Raw genomic sequence first — 21,366 nt, forward strand, 5'->3', positions numbered from 1 at the left:
AAGAGTAGTCTGAAAACTGAATATGCCCTTTAAAATCTAGAATAACTACCAAGTTGTTACCATTTATGTTTACAACAACAGGATTTAATTTGGCTCCTAAAAGGAGATAGCTGGGACACCAAACTGTAAGCCGAAATAGCTCAGCTGGGAGAGCGTTAGACTGAAGATCTAAAGGTCCCTGGTTCAATCCCGGGTTTCGGCAGAACATTTTATGGAACAGATCCTTCCAGAAGCAACGCGAAGGCACACGCAGGACAGACTGACTCAATCCGTCCCTTAGCTCAGGACAGACTGACTCAATCCGTCCCTTAGCTCGGCTTCACTCAGGGCAGACCATGCCTGACCAGTCTGGTGGTCTTCTATGCTAGAGTGAGAATACATCAGTTGCCCAGGGAAGACCAACCAATGTTGTCATCTTCCTGGACTTCTGTAAGGCCTCTTTCATGCTCCCACAGCATATTCTTATCTCTAGTTGGAGAGATTTGCGTTCGAAGGTTTGACTGATCAGTGGATGAGGCCTTAGCTGGGTGGCTGCAGCCAGAGTTGTGGCCAGTGGCTTAATGTCCCGATACGGAGGCCAGTGATGAGTGGAACCTCCTTCAGGGATCCGCCTTGATGGCCAGCATCATGAGGGAAGTGACTGTCCTCCTCTGCTCTGCCCATGCGAAGCCCCATCTCGAGTACTGCATTCAGCTCTGGAGCCCGCAGCAAAAGAACGGCGTGGAGCTTTTGTAATAAGTCCAGAGGAAGGCCTCAAAGGTGATCAAGAGGACCTGGAGCACCTCTCACATAAAGACAGGCTGAGGGAGCTGAGCTTCTGCTCAGTCTGGAGAAGGCTACAGGGAGACCTCACTGTGACCTTTCAGAACTTAAGGGGGTTTATAAAGAAGATGGAGTACAAATTTTTGCATGGTCGGATAGTGATAGGATCACTGATAACAGCTTTACACTAAAAGAGGTTAGATGTTTGGTGGAAATTTTTTACTGAGAACGTGGTGAGGCACTGGAACATGCTGTCCAGAAAAGCTATGGATGGGGCATCCCTGGAACCTGGATGGGGCACTGAGCAGCCTGACCTAGTGGGTGGCAACCCAATCCAAGGCAGAGGGATTTGAATTGGATGATCTTTAAGGTCTCTTCTAACCCAAGTCATTCTGTAATCCATATTGGGATATTTTTCTACATACTTGACATCTTGGAGACACTTATGTACTTGGGATATTTCACTGTCAAATTTCATCAGTTTGTAATACCCATACACACACCATATGCACACAGTCATATACTCTAACAAAATTAACGTACCCTTTTTTGTTAAATACTTCATGCTGTCTGAAATTACAGCACTTTTATCTTGTGAGTCCAAAAAGGAGAAAGTAGAGAAGTCCTGCACATCAAATGGAACTGCAAAATGTAAAATACAACATGTTAGACTTAGACAAGGAAAATAACAGTAAACAATTATGCTGAGAAAAGTAGTTACCAGATGTAGATCTGAAATGTAGGTATCTCCTTTCTGCTCCAAGAATACTGGGGTTTATATGAGAAACGACATTGTTCTGATCCGTAAGAAAATCTACTGCATTTATGTGATCATTTAACAAACCCTGTATTAAAAGGGGAAAAAATACAGAAATCAGTATCCTGACAGTTTTAAGACAAACAAAGACCACCACACATCTATACCGTCTGTCAACAGAGTTTAAAGCTAAATCTATAAAAGCTATGGACAGCTTCCAGTCAATAATATGTCACACAGGTAGCAATTCAAAATATCAGATGCACCTTTTCCAAAGAACAGCTACAACAAGTTCTCAGTTTCTGATTGAAAAATTCCATGTGACTTGAACAAGCTCAGTTGCTCCTTATATCTGTATAATCTAAATACACTGTTTCAAAATAATGACCGTAAATTTAAATAACAACGCAACTTCAGCCTTCATATTATTAATTTTACACCAATGCATTGCAAAAAACACAATCCACAACTTAAATTGCCAAATAATTCATCTTGCATTCATTAAGAAATTTTAAACATACCATGAACACTGCCCTCTGGAAGAACCCACTGGCATCCATAACTCTCTGAAGAATAACGGCCTCTAACTCTGCAGCATTCATCTCTTCTTTGTTGAAGGGCACACCATTAAACAGAGCTTGAGGTAACGGACCCAGGCCGGTCTTTTTATAAAAGGTTGCTCCTGCCTGAATATATCAGAAATATCACAGGATTAAATGGACTGTGACTGACTACAGAAAGAAAAAAAAGAAAAGAAACTAGTACAAAGAGACAACAAACTCAAATCTCTCGCTACTGCTTGTTATCACAGATTTTCATGAGTAGCAAGGACAAAATGGGAACTGTTTGGAAACAAATAGGACATGCTGCACTCAATTCTGAAAGAGAATGACAAAGCATTTGATTTAACCTCTATATGGATTTCAAAATTTCTGCTCTTATCATCTTGCTGAGAAATATTATTTTATTTTGCTTAGTATTCTTAGCCAATAACTTCTGAGAAAAAGCCTACATTGATCCACCTCAAACTACGGTTGTATCAAAGCCCTTCTCCAAAGGCGGCATCCCAAAAACCCTCAAAAGGTTTTCACATTTAGAAGCCAAGCTTATATGAAAGGCAAGCACTACCAAACTCAGCGACAAAAATACAAATAAAATTGGAACCAGAGTAAATCCCTTCACCTTTTACGGATGGCCACAAACTCTATGCAGTATCTGTATCCATCTTCCTGTCATCCCACTGTCTCCTCTCAGAATTTCACTGCAGTCCCATAGTCCTACTGTAGAGGCAGCTCAGTCCCTGAGTTGTCCTTCCCAAAGAAAACTAACCTGAAAGCCCAACTAAAGGAACCAGCAATTTGCTGAGAAGATGGGCTTCAGCTCCTCACACAGAACACACAGATAAACAGTTTCTTGAGAGTGGGAGACATGCTTACCAGGAAAAAATAAAAAAATTCTGCTCCTGAAAACAGTTGGCAGTAGTAAATTTTAACAGTGAGAGCTGCAATACAGAAACCCTTTCAGCATTTCCACTAAAACTGATCGGTGATTGAAAAAAACTTTAACTCAAAGCTACCGTATTTACTTGCTTTAATATTTAGTAGCCTTCCAGCTTAGCAAATGTAGAGACTCAACTGTGTACAAACTGCAATATTTCTTACCATTTAGCTCTCAACATACCTTCCTCCCTTCATCATACTCAGAATGAACACCTAGTATGCTCTGAACATCAGCATAAGGGTATTCTCTTCTAAGAATATTTATCACATGATTCACTGTCAGAACATTTCCATCTTTCACTTCATGGTACATCTGTAAAAATTGTAACAGAAAAAAAGTAATTTCTGTAATAATAAAATCCATAAAAGAAAATAAAAATGAAATAAATCTCATGTTTTTATTGTGCTGCAGTAATTTTTATATTGGTATAGTATTATATTGCTTTAGTTGCCGTACTGCAACCTTTATATTCCTTTAGTAATTACCACCATCACACACACACAATTTTTCACTGTTTTGATAAAGCTACTTTTATATCTTTAGTTTAAATTTGAAGAAGGAAAGAAAACACACTTATGTGAACTAAATGTAAAATCTTATTTCCCTCCACCGATGAGAGAAGGAATCTAAATTCTTAATTTAGTCTACATAACCACCACTGGTTACCTGAATCTATATGGGATGAATTCAAACCTGAATAGGTAATCAATATTTTTTCCCTACCTTGCTACTTTATTTCATAGCATGAGATTTCATTACTTCCATCAAGCATACAAAATAAATCTGAATGAGGAAACAATTCTCATTTCTTTTCAAATGAGATCAGTCTAATCCATTTATCTCTACAGCTATGGGTATCTCTGAGGCTTTGTTTTACTGAATCTTATTTTTGTCAACCTATATTTATCATCTCTTTTTTATATCATGACATTATGTGAAATAGACTGGAAATATGAAATAGAAAAAATGCTCTTTAAAAAAAAAAAAAATAAAGCACTGTGAAGTGATATTTTTAATGTGGTCATGGATAGCAGTCATGACTGTGTTTCAGATTCTAACACTCGCAGGTACTCCTCATGACTTCAATTCTTTTTATCTTTAGCTTTCTGAGTTTATGACATTAGAGTCATAGAATGGCTTGGGATGGGAGGGACCTCAAGGATCATCATGTTCCAACCCCCTGTCACAGCCAGGGTTACCTGCAGCTGGATCAAGTCATAGATCAGACTGCCCACGGCCCATCCAATCTGTCCTTAAATACCTCCGGAGACAGGGCATCCACAAGCTCTCTGGGCAGCCTGTGCCAGCATCTCATCCTTCATTTTACAACCATTCCTTCTTGTCCTACCACTATCTACCTGTGTAAAAAGTTGATTTCCTTCCTGTTTATAAAATCCCTTTAACATTGGTTTTTAGGCACCGAACAGAAGAAAACAAAGTGTAGAAAAGAAATATAATGTATTAATAGGATACTCTGTTTGCATTCATGCTTGAAGATTCTTCACATAGACTGTTCACTTTATTTCCCTACAGTCACCTCCTCCTTTGTCTCTGAAATTTTACTCTCTCCATGAATCTACATCTTCTCTACTTGTTTCTTAAACTGCAACTCTGCAATATTTCCATGGTTTTGACACTCAAAAGCAGCCTAAGCATGACCCAGGACAACTCATCTTACTCTGCTGCGCGTTCTGTGCTACGGAATAACGAAGGTTTTCCAAAGCATATAAAACTGCCAGAGCAAGTTTACAATGCATCTTCAAGAGATGCAGAACAGAGACAGGTACATGATGTTACCAAGAATAATACCAAGAATCATTTTTCCACATTTCCATTATTATTTTCCAAATCATTTTGCTGTTTCTCCACATACGTAAGATACATGTCTACTTCTTTATGTCCTCAAAAGAAGCCTATATATAGCTAAAACATGAATGTTGGTTTCCAGAGAAGGAAAATATTTTTTTCAAATAACTATGGGGTAAATTAGTGCTATACACTTCTTAATAATTTGCTTTCATGTGAAGTAAATGCAAATTTACCACGCTGACACAAGGCAGCAAAATCCTAACTATGTAGACAAGTAACCAACTTTAAAAAAATAGATTTATTGTAAAATAAACTAACATTAATTATGCAGGTAGTGGCTTGAAAGGTGTCAGATTCCTCCACAACATAATTAAAAGTTCTCCAAAGAGCTATTCCAGCATCTTCATTTCCATCAATTTCTTCTTCTGTATTTAAAATGAAAACAAATCCAATTCTATAAAGAAACAAAAGGATCACACATTTTAAGAAAACACTGATTTTATACACATTCTAGTACATGAATTCGAAGGAGAAATATAAAAGTTTATGCACTGAAGGTTGCTAAACAGTCAGAAACTGTATCTAGGTCTGAAATTCTTTGACCTCCAAACGTATGAAGACTGTGAAAATATTCAGGCAAAATACCCAGTTGGCCTGTTCTTTCTCAGGCAGCTCTTTTCAGCCTATTGCAGACAAACTGATCTAAATTCTTCTTCGGTCTGACCCCATTTGGCTGCTCTTATGTTGTTTTGTTCCAGGAAAGGCAAATTAGGTTCTGTGCTACATTCTCCTCAAGGACTGAAGCAAATAGTGACAGAGATGCACAGATAATATCTACTTTCTGTTACTTTTTTTTTTTTTGTCACCAAATAATGATAAAAAATGCAAAAAAAAAAAAAAAGAAAAAAAGAAAAAAGAAAAAGATCAGAACTAGTAAAAGTTTAAAGGCAACTTAAAATTTTAGATCCTGTAATTTACTAGGGAAACAAAAGCTATCTCATTGGAAGATTTTAAATACTTAACATGGACTTCATCTTGCTGAACTCTGGATCTCGTTTGAGCACCCTCTCACAACCTGAGAAAACAGATGCTTCAAAGAACAATCCATTTTGTCATAAAGTAGGCAAAGGAACAGCTGGAAAGCATCTCCTCCTCTTGGGTGATTCCTTGTTCAGACTTGAATGACTAATTTCTTCTGAGGTCAATCTCAGTTTGGTCTTTAGATATTTTTAAAACAACAAAATTACATACAGTAAACACAATTCAAAGAACTAAAACAAACAAAAAATCTCAAATTGTGTTTTTACCAATTATCTGCCTTCTTACAGGATATTCATTTTGCTTAGCATGCAATTTCACATGGGCATCCAGCAGGAGTATTTGAGAACATAACTTTTTATCAGGTGTTTGCAGTACATCTTTCACACAGTCAGGTATATAATCTCTTTCAGCTCATTAGCTTCAGAATTTTTAATACTTCACAGGCTTAACGAGAGTAGCATACAGATAATGGCTTATTAGAATGTTGTGGCATTGGACTTCATTGGAATTCACACCTTTGCCTAGCAGAATAGAAGATGCAAAAAGGAAAGCAGCTTTCTTTCAAGACTTTCCTTCAATACTTTCAGGTTTTCCTTACCGAAGTGGTACATTGTGATGATAGAATAATTCCACCAGTTTCATATAATCGTCTGTATCTTCTTGGACAGGATCAACAAAAAGTACCTAGTAAGAGAAAAGATATTACAGACCAGTATTTTTTCTTCATGCTAATTTCAGCGCTATGCACTCCAACTATTTTCAATTTCCTATAACACTAATTGTAAGAAACCATTAATAGTAAAAAAAGAAGAAAACTTCAGAATTAATGAATTTGGAGGAAATACTGAGTCACCGTTTTATTTTTTTTAATTATACTTAAAAGGATGTAATGCTAATTTTTGCATTACTATTTGCATCTAACTCTCTTCTGTCATGAAAACCAAACTAAAACAAGTAAACAGAATATGTTGACATAAGACTTTAACTGAAAAAAGGAGAACTGGAAGAAATTCTTCTCTTCTGTCTCACATAGGCTTGTATTCACTGTTTCACTTGTTGAAGCTTGAGGTATAAAATACTCTTTTAAGCATACATCGAATCTAAATCTGGTATTTGTCTGCATGGATAGATTATACTTATGCAGATTTAATCATCACATTGGTACACTAAATACTTATGCAATATATATTATACACAATTTGTGCTTCATTACAAATATGCATTTTTAATCATATTGTTTGTATTTTCGTTTTCTTTTAATACACTGAGCTTCACGCAAATTCCTTTTGTAATTATTTTAATTTAAATCTGCAATAGCTGCTTCCTTAACTTACTAAGTCATACATAATTATACATACAGAGGAAAAAATAGGCTACAGACCTCTATAATTAGTATGCCTTTGAACCTAATCTTTCTGTAACATGGACAATTAAGCACCATCTTTAGTCAGTAATGTTCTATGAAGAAAATAAATTGATAATTGGGAATTATCTACATGTAGTAATGAAAAGCTCCTGACAAAACAATGCCCAAGTCAGACATTGCAGAGTGTAAAAGGAAGAAAACAATTTTATGGGGAAGAAAAAAATGGAATACTGATGTTTGGTTCAATCATTGAGTAGAAACTATTCTTTGCAATGCACTCAGCAAATGTCCTTTGGAAAAAAAATGTGTTGTCACGAAGGTCCAAGAATTACAATACAGCAGAAGGAAGCAGCAGAGCTACCCCTACCCCCCAAAATAATATTAATTTTGTGTGATTTTAAAGAAAATAATCATAAGCATTTTTTGTTAGGTAAGCACTAATTATACACTAGTATTAATTAAAAAAAAAAATAAGTCATTGATGCTTTATTCATTATGTGGAAGTAGCTCATGATTTATTTTCCTCTTTACTAAAAAAAAATTTTAAAAGTTTGCATTTCTCTGTCAAACTGCAAAAATACTGCATTTTGATTATCATTTATGTAATTTCCTTGGCAGAGAGGTTGAAGAGTGTTAATTATTGTATCCGACAAATCGGAAGAAATTCACAACATTTTTTTCCTTGCAGGGCTTGAATAACTCCCTTCCTGCATCCTTCAGTGCTAATCCCATGTATTCTTTCCACCTCTTAAACTATAAATCCAGGCGGATCTTTCATTATTTTGCATTTCCACGTGTAACTCTTCAACGATATATAAAGGCAACCTAATTGCTTGAGAAGGAAACCTAAACCAGAGGTGAGTCTTCCAGGAAACTGGTAACACTTTCTAATACAGTTTTAAAATGACGCTTTCCTCTAGAAGTTGGTGGCCTGCTGGTACATAATTTCAATCTTCACCTTTTGTCTCTTCATAGTGCTCTTTACTTACTAATCACAATGGTGACTCTATGAAGGATGGTCTCTTCTCACTGGTGACAGGATGAGGGGAAATGGCCTTATGTTTCCCCACGGTAAGTTTAGGTTGGATATCAGGAAACACTTCTTTACTGAAAGGGTTGTTAAGCACTGGAATAGGCTGTTGGTCTATGGTTGAGTCACCATCCCTGGATGTGTTTAACAACCATTTGGATGTGGTGCTCAGGGACATGATTTACAGAGGGTTGTTAGAGTTGGGGTAGTATGGTTAGGTCATGGTTGGACTCAATGGTCTTTAAGGTCTTTTCCAACCTGAGCGATTCTATGATTCTATGTTCTATGATTTCAGTAAACTAAGAGGTTAATTTATAATGAGGTCAGTTGCATAGCATAAACACAGATTAACAGCTTGCTTGCAATGCCTCTAAACTAAAAAATAAATAGGGAATTAAAATATTGCTTTTTATGGCAGCATCTATAATAAGAACTTTCTCAATTAACTAATCTCAGTTGGACATTCACAAGTTAACTGTTGTGGGAAATCAGACAGATTTAAAAATAATTTCTTGTTGCTCTGAGCACCCTGATCTAGCTGTAGGTGTCCCAGTTCTTCGCAGGGGAGCTGGACTGGATGACCTTTAAGGGTCCTTCCAACTCAATTCTATTCTTCTTTGACAAGTAATACACAGCTCTTATAGTAAGCTTACTTTAAGTAAGGTTTTTGAACTCCAGTTTTAGAGTCTTCACTTATGACCCTTTACTCTTACCTACTTTGAAGAATTTAATTTGAAGATGCAGTACTGTATCTTTCTTCTGTCTTTGATCATTAATATCTGTTGTCTATTATCCATGGCCAAATGTACACAAAATGTACCAACATACACATACTTACATCATGATTAGAAAAGAAGTCTAGGTTACCAAGAAACTCTTTTTGCAGAATGCAATATTTAATATTAATTATAATTCTGAGATGATTTCATATAAATAAATCACCAAAAATCTGCTATGCTCAGTAGATAAAAGAAATAACACTTCTAGAAATCATGTTAATAATCACATAAGACCGACAACACAAGCAGCAGGCTCACAAAGTATGTGAGTTTTTCAATAAACTGCCTGTGCATATAGCAATACATACATACTGTGCAAAAAATCAACTTCTCCAAACTTACCAAATTATATAAATTGCGTCTAATCTGTGGTATAACTCCAGGAAATGTGGGTTTTAGCAGTTCCTGATAGCTTGCAGGCCATGTAACGTAGCTGCGGTCCTTTTCTATGTTGTTAATCCACTAAAACAAAAAAGCCAACCATTTAAAAACACACATTACCTAATGGATAAAATATGGATGTACAAATAAAGCTGTACTGAAATACACAGAAAATCCGGAAAAAGTAAAATCACTTACCCTCTTTTCTTAATTAGCAACAGAAAATAGATTGTAAAATTAATAGATCCTTTATTTTCAATAACACTTCATTTTTTTTCAATTCACAGTATGTTATAAAACTAATTGTGAAAGGAAGAGGAAAAAAGATCCCTCGTGTTCTGTATCAAGATGCAAATAAAAACATTATTTCAAGTGTGAAAAGTACTTTTGCAACATTAAGGTCTTAACAGCTAATCAGGCAGCTATGTGTGTAACAGAACATAACCATACTGAAAAACAAGCAAGGTTTATTTGTCACCTGCTGTAGCACTTACTATGTATCAGAACAACTGAGTAATTAATATATTGTCAATTTCAGTCTATATTTATGTGTCTCTAAAAATACAGTTCCACCTTTTCCTTTCACTTTCACATTATTATATTTATTATTTTATTTATTATATAGTTTATTATATTTATTATATTATTATTATATAGGGAACCTGCTTTGGCAGGGGGGTTGGACTCGATGATCTCTGGAGGTCCCTTCCAACCCCCACAATTCTGTGATTCTGTGATTATTATTAATGACTGTGTACTGCTCTTATACCGTTTTATGTGCAAACTATCTAAAACTGGCAAACAAAAGAAAGATACAGGCTTCTTTCAGTTGAAGAAAATGAGTATTTTGATGCCTTTCCATTTGCACATAATCTTTGTTTTGAAAACTAGGACCAAAGATAAACTTTGATAAGTTGGACATTGGACAACTGTGAGCACCTCTATGTTCTCCACAATTCACTTATCGTATTTGTAAGGTACACTTTGCAGCCTTCCATAACACAAAGATGTTACACAGCGAGATCAGTTGCTTCAAAGTCAAATTCTACTACGATGTGCAACTACTCTTCAATCCACTCTTCATTTCTTCTAAACATCCTACACATTCCAATTTTACTGAGGCATACACAAGAGAAAGCTAACCCTAAAATACACTAAAGAGATTCCACCCTCAAAAATATGTTTTTATGCGCAGTATTTCAAAACAAAACCCAAAAACCCAGGACTTTTCTTAGATAGGGTTAATAAATATATAGTATTTAAATAAATAATTCTTTAAATACTCACTATTATGGAAGAGTGACGAATGTCTAGTGCATAGCTGTTATCTGCTGGATGAATATGCAATCTCATAAATTTACTCAGGATTTCCTCCTGGATTCCAAGTTCATGAAGGCCATGCATTACTTTCCCTTCCACTTTAAGTGTCTCTAAAATACTTTTTCAGGAAAAAAAAAAGCATAATGACTATATAGAATTCTTTTCAAAGCATAAGAAGGAAAAATATTTCACAGACTCTTAATCCAAGGCTTATTTTTAGCATTAAAAATAATTCTTATGTTCTCCTGCTGTCAATGTCAAAACCAAAGTTTATTCCTACCACTGCACACATGTAGCTTCAATATATTTCAAAATAGAATTATAACAGATCATACAACTCTTGTTTATTCACATTTATTTTACACGAAGATTTCCTCTATCTTTAAGAAGAAGTGGCAGGACAGCAAACTGGAAGGCTGCTTGTTGCACTGTCCTGGCTGAGGCAGAAACCCAAGAGTGGATACTCTAAGCAGCAGCTTTGCAGACCTGGAGATAGGCAGCAATCAATGGAGACACAGGCAAGCCCTACGTCTGCATCATGGCAGGGCTATGGAAATGGTGGGGAGGAAACAGATAGCTAAGGTGATGTGAAGAAAGCCCCCAGAGGACTCTGTAATACTTGCTGCACTTTGAAAATTCAATATAGCAACAGGAAACAAGCCTGAAATACTTGCTTGTTGGAACACAGATTTTACATGTCTTAATTTCCATTTCATTCTGAGTTTTCTGTATTCTGAGAAGTTTCTTCTAAATTAATTGAAATTGGACTTAGAATTATCATTTTAATATGCCTACTATTATTTGCATCATTATTAAAAAAAAGGAAGATGCAACTGTCTCTGCTCAACACTCTGGCTGAGAAAAAAAGGTAAGTTAAAAAAACAAAATAAAACAAAACAAATACAAATGCTAGAATCAATGAAGTTTATGTATCTCCATGAGAATGGAGAATGCACTGTGGGTGAGAAAATAAAAAAATAAGAATTGCAGGTTGCCAAATCACAGGATAAGGAAAAAAAAACGAACCCTTCTGTCTCACTATCAGCAAATTTATGGACAGTAAAAACCAACAAAGATGATTTTGAAGTACTCATGTCCGTCCTACTGTTGACAACATAAAGAATGGAAAATGTCCACAAATTTTGAGAGGCAAATCATAGGAAATATAATTATACTGTAATTACACAAACTGCAAAAAGATTTTTTAAGCCAGATCATAACAACAGAATTCATTGGAAAAAAATTACCAGACACAGACTCACTGACATGCCTGAAATAATCCAGCTGAATGTAATACTTATTTTTTTTTCCCCCTGACTCTTATAAAATGAAGATGAGAATGCACTTTATTTATTTTTTCAGAAGCATTCTTCCCATCTTTGTATGCATACATGTTGAATTCCTTCCATTTCCAAATTAATTTTAAGTGGGAAGACATGAAATTATATATAAGTTACAGAACACACATTCCTAGAAAAAATACTTTTTTCAATTTCTTCCACACTGTTGGTATTCAAAGCAAAACTCTCTTTTGGAATATTTCCTGGCTCCCAGAGAGCAACACATTGTCACCATGAGCACAACTCCAGTATTCTTTGTAATCCTGTAATTTTCAAGACAAACATATTGTCTTACCTAAATGGATCATGAAAATCCAGGTCAATATGAAGGCCATTTAGAAATAAACGTGCTTCACCAGGTTGGATTCCAAGTGTTTCATGAAGGTGCTTAGAAATGAAAAGTATGGCTAATTATTTAGGTATATGTAAACACTAACACACAGACACAGGCGTATGTACAAAACTATAAGTAATCCTACAGAACAGACACATCAAATCTCTTCAGCATGGTAACTTCTTTTATCTGAGTGTTATTAGTAAAAATATTGAATGCATACTTCTACACTTCCAGACCTTCAGGAAATATAAGTGAATATGCCCCAAAAAACAACCTACATCGCTCCTACTTGTACACATTTTCACTGTCTACTGACCAAAAGTGAAAATACACACAAATATAAAAATTCAACTCATATTTTTTTGAAAAATTACCCCAAGAACAGTCTTCCTAAAATCCATTAACTTCCAAATGGAGACCCTATATGTGGCCTTCAGTCCTCTACTAGAAACCAGCTTTCTCAATATCTTCCAGCATTCAAAAAATGTGCAGTAGCAACTTGGGGGAATACAGTAAAGATAGATTAGAAGCAAACAATCTCACTTATCAAAGGTACCTTGAAAAAAAACAGACAAGGAGAAGGAGCATATCCTTGCTTTCCAAAGAAGAAAAAACTCCACAATATTTAAATAAACGAGTGAAGAAGGAATTTTTTAGTACAGACTGCCTTATAATTTTTTTTTCCCAGAAAGCAGTGAGGCACCATGCTGTTCAAACTAACAACAGTGGCCATAGCAAGATAACAGGAGCAACAACAGCAGTTTACTTAAGCTCACATCATGAGGAACTGTCAGATTTCCACATCTGTCTTAATTCCCAAAAGAGAACTAGGAAGTGGGAAAAAAAAGAAACTTCTTTTTCCTCCCATTTAGCTTTCACTTATTGCATAAAACAACAAAAAATACAGTTTCAAGAAAAGCACACTTAGACCAAGCAGCTTGTACTGTATATTATTCCACTTATAAGACTGCATCCGTAGTTAGCAAATCTAATTCGGACCATGGTTTCAATACCAGAGTTGTGCCACAAAGTCCTGTAACTACAGAAAATTCCCCATTAATGTCACTTGATTCAAGGAGCAGACAGCAAACATAAGGAGGATTCCAGTCAGGGTGAGATATCTGAAGCACAAGCCTTATGAGGAGCTGCTGAGGGAACTGGGATTGTTTAGTCTGGAGAAGAGGAAGCTCTCTACAGCTGAAGGGAGGTTGTGGTGAGGTGGGGATTGGCCTCTTCTCCCGGGTAACAGTAATAGGATAAGAGAGAATGGCCTCAAACTGGACCAAGGGAGGTTCAGGCTGGACATCTGGAAACATTTCTTCTTCGAAAGAGTGGTTAGGCACTGGAATGGGCTTCCCAGGGAGAAGGTTGATGCATTCAAGAAATGTTTAGATGTTGTACTAAGAAATATGCTTTAGTGTGGAAACGGTGGTAGGTGGACAGTTGGACTAAATGATTGTGGAGGTCTTTCCTACCTTGATGATTCTATTATTAATAAGATATTAATAAAACTGCAACTGGCTGATTTAGGTCATACAAACATTAACTTAGCAAAATGTCAGAACAAAGAAGTATCAGTCACTAGATGCTGAAATGGAATTCTGTAGGGTTTTCAAATCCTTCATTATCACTGCAGGAGAACTGAGCTGAATCAGAGCTGAGACATATTACATAATTTTGATGCTAGGCATTTGATTGTTCAGTTCATCCATCTGCCTTAACAAACAATGATAGAAGGAGCATTTAGGCATCCAGGACTAGAATTTAATGTCCATAACATCCATATACTATCTTCTTGCTAAACTGTCAGCAAATTATTACACTGGAAGTTTTGTTTAACTGGATGTTCTTCTTTATTTATATATATATATGAGTTCTTTGTCTATTTTTTAGTTAGATATCAACTAATTACATCTAAATCATCACATGCCTTTCAACTTTTAATACCTTTATTTTCTCCCATTACATTTACTATTCAACTTTCATTATCTTGAGAGGGAATCATTCAGTTACTCACAGCGTGAGATCATATCTCTCCTGCTGCTAGATGGATGTACTACAGTTCAAGAATGCACATGTCAATTTATTGTGCAGTGTTCAGGAAGTTTCCCTACTTTTATTCAACATATTTTAGTTTTTAGCTGTGTAAAGACCTGTAGTCTCAAGTAGGATGTAATATGAAACATAAACTTAAGTGCCTAAGATCCTGTTATAGTTAATGTATTCAGTAAGTCTATGGAATCATAAAAGTGATTCACATAATCAACCACAAAGATTTCCAATGTCATTTGAGACGCTGCAAGGTTTCAAGATGAAGTCTGGAAAGTACAAGTTATGGAGAAAGGATGTCCCCATATCATGATCACCAGACTTGTGTGGCTATCTCAGATACCCTGTGGCATCTCAAATGACATCAGAAATCCAAGTATAAGCAGCTCAGTCACACCCACAAAATAACCACTGAGTGAGCTGAATTGTTTTTCATGTCCACTGACTACACCTCCACTGTTATGAGTTTAGATACTGATATAGATGTGTCTAAGTTTAGTTATCTCCTTTCCAAATTAAATCTTATATACTTGCCTAGTCCTCATATTTATTAATAATATCAATTTTAATTCCTGATGTTTGTTTAATTTTTCTGCATTTTTGGGGAGAGAAGTAGATCTTGCTTAAGAAATCGTTTTTTGTTTTCGTGTTTACAGAACTGTACTTGAAGCAATACACTGTAAAGACTTCATCAAGTGGTATGGAAGGACATGATCTTAACATTCATATACTCTGAAGAAACTATGACAGGGCTACATTTTGCTTTATCTTGACTACGCCCTTTACAACAAGGAGATACGGAAAAACACATGTCTCAGATGTCTCAGAAAAACACATTTTCAGAATGAAAGCCATAGAGAGGGGTGCAGATACTGCGCTGCTTCTATGAGCAAAAACTGTAAAACTTTTCACTAGAGGAAGAAGCAAGAAGTCTCCATAATGCAAAGCTCACCCAAAGATCTCAGAGAAAACACTGAAATGCATCATCTACCCAAGAATCAATACAGCACCTTGGGCACAAGAAGGGTGAAAGGCACAAGATGGTGAAAAAATGGCAAAAGAGGAAGTTACAAAAGTTGCAGAGTGCCTTAAGTAAGAAATAAACTCCATCACTGCACTGGCTGGTCAGTCTTAACATCATACAAAAACATACGTTCTGACCAACAGAAGTCACAGAAAAAATCAGCTGAATGTTGCCTACTCAGAACTTAATTGGCACACAACAAGAAATCAGATTTTCCAAAACTAGTTACAGGGTTTGTTCACCACTCTCCCTCTTTGACAGCAAACAGCCACTTGAAGAAATGTCTGCTTCTTGAGTACACACTGCTTAACAATGGTTGTCAAGACAATAGCAACGTCAACTAAAAACTGAGTAATAAATATTAAAGAAAGATTAAGTACATGGATATGCCATCCAGTCAAGTATGACATTTACATGACCAAGTGATACAAAAACAACCAGGTCTTTACAAATTTGTTAAAAACAAAAGAATGATCATTTGTCATTTCATGTGACCAAATCTAAAAGCTTGGCGGCTATTGTTTAATACTGAATTTGAAACAACAAATCCAAACTCCATACTGAGACAGAAAAAGCAAAGAGGCACCTTAGCATTGACCTGAGATCAGCCAAAACACACAGATGATTCTCTGTGTGATACAACGAACAAAAGATGCAGTGCAGCAAGGATGAAAATAAATCCACCATTTATCACAGATGATGTTCAATATAGCCTGCAGAAGAGTTGTATAGGTGACTCCAGGAATGTGGAAAGCTCCAAACTGACACACCCTGTGAGATGAACAGCAGACCTAGATTCAACACCAAGTAATAGAGAAGATTAACAGCTATAACAGCATACAGTGAAAGACTGAACACAGTGCTCCATAAAAAACTGTCTGTCTTTGCCTAATTCTGCAAAGCAAAAAGGGTGAAAGGCAGAAGTGCCAAGAACAGCAGAAAATAAAAATAATGAATTGAGAATTTCAATATTATTTATGTAGTACATGATGATAACACTTCTGCTCAGAAAGAAACCATGTGAAAGTTGCTGCACTCATACAGATGTCCAAACGCAACAATACGACAGTAACTCAAATGGGTACTGGAAGAAATAAAAGCAAACCTTCTGATTTTCTTCTATTTCATTTCTCATTTGCTTGTCGACAGGCACTCTGGTCAATGATCTGTAAAAATAAAATACCAGCCACACTCAAACGTTTTCATTTTAAAATTAAATTAATGCAAAATTATTTTAATATCATATTTAATGTACTGAATTGAAAAATGCTATAATTGAGACAAAATGCCTCAATGCATAGTCTTATGTTTTATTTTTAAAACAAATATCTTCTCCTGTGCTACTCTAGTTAATGTAAGTTTCAAAGTTATGCTGTGTTGTTGAAGTAGTATTATTACCTTTTTTTTTTTTACACAACTCTCAGTCTTTCCTCTTACCTATCTGAAAAATAGTATGCATACTATAAAAAAGTCAGTCATATGATCATCTAAAATATTACCTAAACAAATGTCATATTTGTATATTTTAAGTTATGTTAGTAACTCATTTCTACTCAGCGTTAGAGCACAGGTGGCCAAGGACACAATCTGATGCTTTGCCCTTTCTTTTGCAAAAACATACGCAAAGAATGACTTCTTTAAAATTGGCTGAGAGATTAGAAAAGAGATTTATTGATTAAGAACATGTTGAGTATTCACAAGCAGTTGAAAATTTACTTTTCTTAGCCATTCTACTTCTAAGAAATAATCCCCTTTTTTTATCTTATTCACCTTTCAAGACTGTTTTTCCTTCGCCTGCCACGAGGTCTAAGTTTATCACTATCAGGCTAAGGTGAAGTACACCCAGAGGAAAATTAATCTAATCAGATTACAAGAAGCCCCACCTAATAAGTGCTAACATAAATACTCTACTGTCTACATATTTTCTCCCCAAACACAAAAAAAATGTACGTAACTGAGTATGGTTTAGGAAATCTGGATGGGGCTTAAAGAAAAACTGAAGTCATTCTAAATCCGAAGATTAACCAAACAGAATTAAGAACTAAGTCAACTTCAATACTCACAGTAGCAAAACAGTTATTTATATACAGTTATATATGTACAGTATAACAGTTATATATATAGAAACTCTCACTTCCACTCTCTCCAAAAAAAAAAGAAATGGTTTAATAAATCTTGTTAATAAATTCTCTCTACTCTATGTCAGGAATAATACTTAAGATCAGTTTACTTCAAATAAAAATTCAAGTGATCAAGGAGACCTTGTTACAAGCAAACAATGTGATTTCCACATTTTGTTTGCAGAATTCATCACAGCTTAGCCTTCCCTACGTAAGTTCCGTTTTCCCCTGATCCCCTCTAAATAGTCTGGTAGGTTCTTTTTGTTACCACGAATCCCTTCCGGAACATGAGATGAAATGGCAGTAGATGGTCAAGAAAGAACTGTATTTGTACAAGCCCATAGTTGGCTTAAAATTGGCCAAAATAGGAATGGTGTAACTCAAACTGTGATGTCAAAGACAGTACTAAACAACAGTCAAAACACCCTCAGCAGTCAGTGGAGGGTGAGCTTAACGACTGTTGTGTATGATTATTGCTTAAGATTGTAGGAAGAAACCTAAGAGCATTTCAATTCCTGTTACTGTATTCTTAAATAACAGATATTTTTGAAACATAAATAACAAACCAAAGCTGTAAATTATCTTATAAAATCTTATCAAAACATCAACATGAAATGTATCATTTGTTAGACTATTCAAATATGATGATATTTTGTAAAATCCATTTCAGCTGACACAGAAATGCAGGTTATAAAATAGGAAGTGGAAGAAACTTTCAAGGGACGGCATATTAATTTTTATGGCCTAGAGAATCCTTCAATTTTTAAGGAACATATAATATTGAACTTTTATTTTCATAACCATAGTTCTAAAATTTTTATACACCATTTTCAAACCAAAATTTGCATAATGAAAGAACAGGCAATTTCATATCTAAACTATGTGGAATGTAAAATAATTTTTGGACACTCTTTTTAGACAGTACCCCTCTGATTTATGATTGTTGTCAATGGAGACCTACTGATTTTTTAAATTATTTAAATATTTGTAACCTTTCACATTCAAGATAACAGTAAATTATACAGGACGAGAACTGAACTTCCCTTTTAGTAGATTTAAAGTCTTATATTTTTCCCCAGAAAAATCGAAATAAAATGGTTCAAGAGTAGGTAAATTGTTCTGCAGTGCCACAAACAGACAGTGGGAGTTGGAGTGGGATATAACAGTTAATGGCTTTTGAAATCAGTGACCTGAATGCCACCTAGACTATTTCATGCTGTCTTCTCTCCAGTACTTTACAGAATAGAACTGACCTTGCAGTTCAACATTATGTACATTTCTACTCCTTTGTAATGAAAAGCTGCATTTCCTAGTTGCTAATCCACGTGTAAACTCGTACGTTACCATTTTGTAATAATTATGTTTCAGGAATTTTAAACCTTATTTTACTTCCATTACAGTGCAGATTTTTGCTAGCAGAAAATCAGAGATGACATTGAAACATTACATGATAGTTAAACAAGAGTTATAAAATGTGAAAGCACACTGAGTTAAAGACCGTATTTAGCATCATCTTTAATTCAGTACTTCAAGCAAATAGTGCTGATAAATTACGTGAAGAACTTATTAAATGTAGAGAAAAACATTTCTCATTTGCAGTACAATTGTCTTGCAGGAAAGCAATCCTTGATATTAGCACAAAGGAAATTGTTATTAATCTATTTACCTTGATCTTTTGTTAACTAACCTGTAATTGAAGACAGATCCTTCCCTGTAAAAACTCTAACATACAGAAGCCAGGATCATATCTAATAAACAATATTGTACTTAGAACTAAGCGTGGGTCGATCTCCTATGAAATTAACAGAATTTTGTCTACTCTTAGTGCAAGTAGATCTGCTATTAATTCAACAGAACTTTGCATCTGTGAAAATGTAATTCCAGTAAAAGCCAGGACTAGGCCTTCAACCACGAGTGCATGAAGGGTTAGGATGCCTATAGGATACCTCATGCAAGAGAAGGAAAACATTTAAGAGACCAATCATGAATTCTCCGAGGAATTATTATCTACGCAATGAAACTGTCTGGAATGCATCTAGCAAGCTGTAAAACATGAATACCTGACTGCAGAATTTGGGTATAAATCAGAATTGCAGTTATTAAATTCAAAAACAAACGTAAAAACAGAATTTGAAAAACAAGTTGAAGTATCATACCTGGCTCTTATTGGGAAGTTCTGAGCTATGTCTTTCATCACCTTTAAGGCATCATAAGCAGGGGTAGACATAATTCGAGCAGCTGCTTGAAAGCTAAGATCTGGGAAAAAAAACCACTGGTAATATCAATATTGCCTACAATCAGAAAACCTTTCCATATACACTTTATTTTTTTCTAATGTTTCAATTAGACATTTTACAAGATTACAGAGGTTGAAAAGACAGGCATCTAAGAAGCTGAAAGCACCAAAATCAGGGCTTCCCAAACAACTTCTGTTTGGGCATCTTGTGCAAAATATAAATGCAATTTCCAGGTTTTACAAAAACGTACTGAAATAAGATAATACATGGCATTACATCAGTATTATAAATATATCATGTTCAAACGTAGATATGGATCAACCCACTGCACTGCAGAAAAAGGTCTTTATAGCTCCGGGACTTCACAGGTTTTTCAGAGAACTGATAGAATAAATCTAAGAAGTCAGTACTGATTCTGACTGTATTCTGAGTTAGCCTGATATAAGGTGCACCCGAGTGGAATGAGAAGGTGAGTTTGAGAGGTGGACAGTTCACTAGAAATTTCTTAATTTTATAGCAATACTTTTAATAATGAGATCACTGTTTTCATAACCAACATTTCAGATCTCTTTCAACAACCACATGAGCTGTGACCAAGTGAAGCAATACCGAGTTGTTATTGCTACTACAGGTAATAATGCCTCATCTGCTGTGCACTGGGGATGTGTACTTAAAAGCCTTGCATAATCGTTCAAAATTACTAATCTTTTCCATCTAATGCTGAACAGCTTAGAGCACAGATATTCAAATCCCCTTGAGGAAAGCAGGTATGTCTTTGTACTTTCTTGGTTTTCTCTTGTCAGAGACTTGTATTTAAAGACCTCCCTGTTTTGGCACTCAACACAGATGAGAGAGCAGTGTAGGGCATCTTGGGGAAAAAGATGAGTCAGAGCTTAAATTAGATCTCAAAGTATGCTTTGAAAGCTAATGAAGCACTAGAAATCAAGAAGGTGCTCACACAGATAAAAGAATGAGTTATTAAAGGGAATATCACATCGATACTCTGTGCATCGTTTTTCATTATGAATAGCAAATCTAATTACTTATCTAAAACATACGGCTCTTAAACTGGATTCTTGAATAGTGTTTAGGGTTTGCCTGACAGCTGAAGGAGTTTTGGTTAAATTTGGTTAAATTCTTACTTGGAAGTTAAATCAAGAAAACCAGAAAGTAGCTGAGCCACTAACACAGCTAGTATCATTAGCTACTGAGAATGAACTGGAGAAAACAATCGCGTCAGGATGACAAGTGTCAGTGTACCATACAAAGACAGAGCTGAAGACCTCAACTAAAAAGGTCTCAAATGTACTCCTCTTAAGTCAGTACCAACTTTTCTGGCACTGAACAAACAGCTTCCCAGCTTGAATAATTTCAACACCTGTATGAGCTGGCTGTCTGGATTGCAGCACCAATTTCATTTCTGTTTATACAGCATCACCACAGAAAAGGCAACCACTAAACAGAAACCTTATACTCGCTTTTAAAGGTAGACACTAAAGAGATCAGAGCTGAAA

General features: G+C 35.5%; 1 protein-coding gene across 1 annotated transcript in view; it reads right to left on the reverse strand.

Annotated features, from left to right (window-relative positions):
* The window catches only part of UGGT2 (UDP-glucose glycoprotein glucosyltransferase 2), a gene marked incomplete at its 3' end in the record, with an annotated part of 73,484 nt that overhangs the window by 31,076 nt on the left and 21,042 nt on the right, over positions 1 to 21,366 (reverse strand). The window contains exons 9-19 of the mRNA XM_079539752.1: positions 19,772 to 19,871; positions 16,601 to 16,661; positions 12,381 to 12,472; positions 10,713 to 10,863; positions 9,387 to 9,506; positions 6,468 to 6,553; positions 5,147 to 5,282; positions 3,200 to 3,331; positions 2,041 to 2,205; positions 1,484 to 1,607; positions 1,306 to 1,404 (exon numbers count right to left, since the gene is read on the reverse strand). Coding sequence (XP_079395878.1) covers positions 1,306 to 1,404; positions 1,484 to 1,607; positions 2,041 to 2,205; positions 3,200 to 3,331; positions 5,147 to 5,282; positions 6,468 to 6,553; positions 9,387 to 9,506; positions 10,713 to 10,863; positions 12,381 to 12,472; positions 16,601 to 16,661; positions 19,772 to 19,871 — 1,266 coding nt within the window. The remainder of the gene's footprint in view (positions 1 to 1,305; positions 1,405 to 1,483; positions 1,608 to 2,040; positions 2,206 to 3,199; positions 3,332 to 5,146; positions 5,283 to 6,467; positions 6,554 to 9,386; positions 9,507 to 10,712; positions 10,864 to 12,380; positions 12,473 to 16,600; positions 16,662 to 19,771; positions 19,872 to 21,366) is intronic.

Source organism: Tetrao urogallus (genome assembly GCF_951394365.1).
Source record: "Tetrao urogallus genome assembly, chromosome: 1".
NCBI lineage: Eukaryota > Metazoa > Chordata > Aves > Galliformes > Phasianidae > Tetrao > Tetrao urogallus.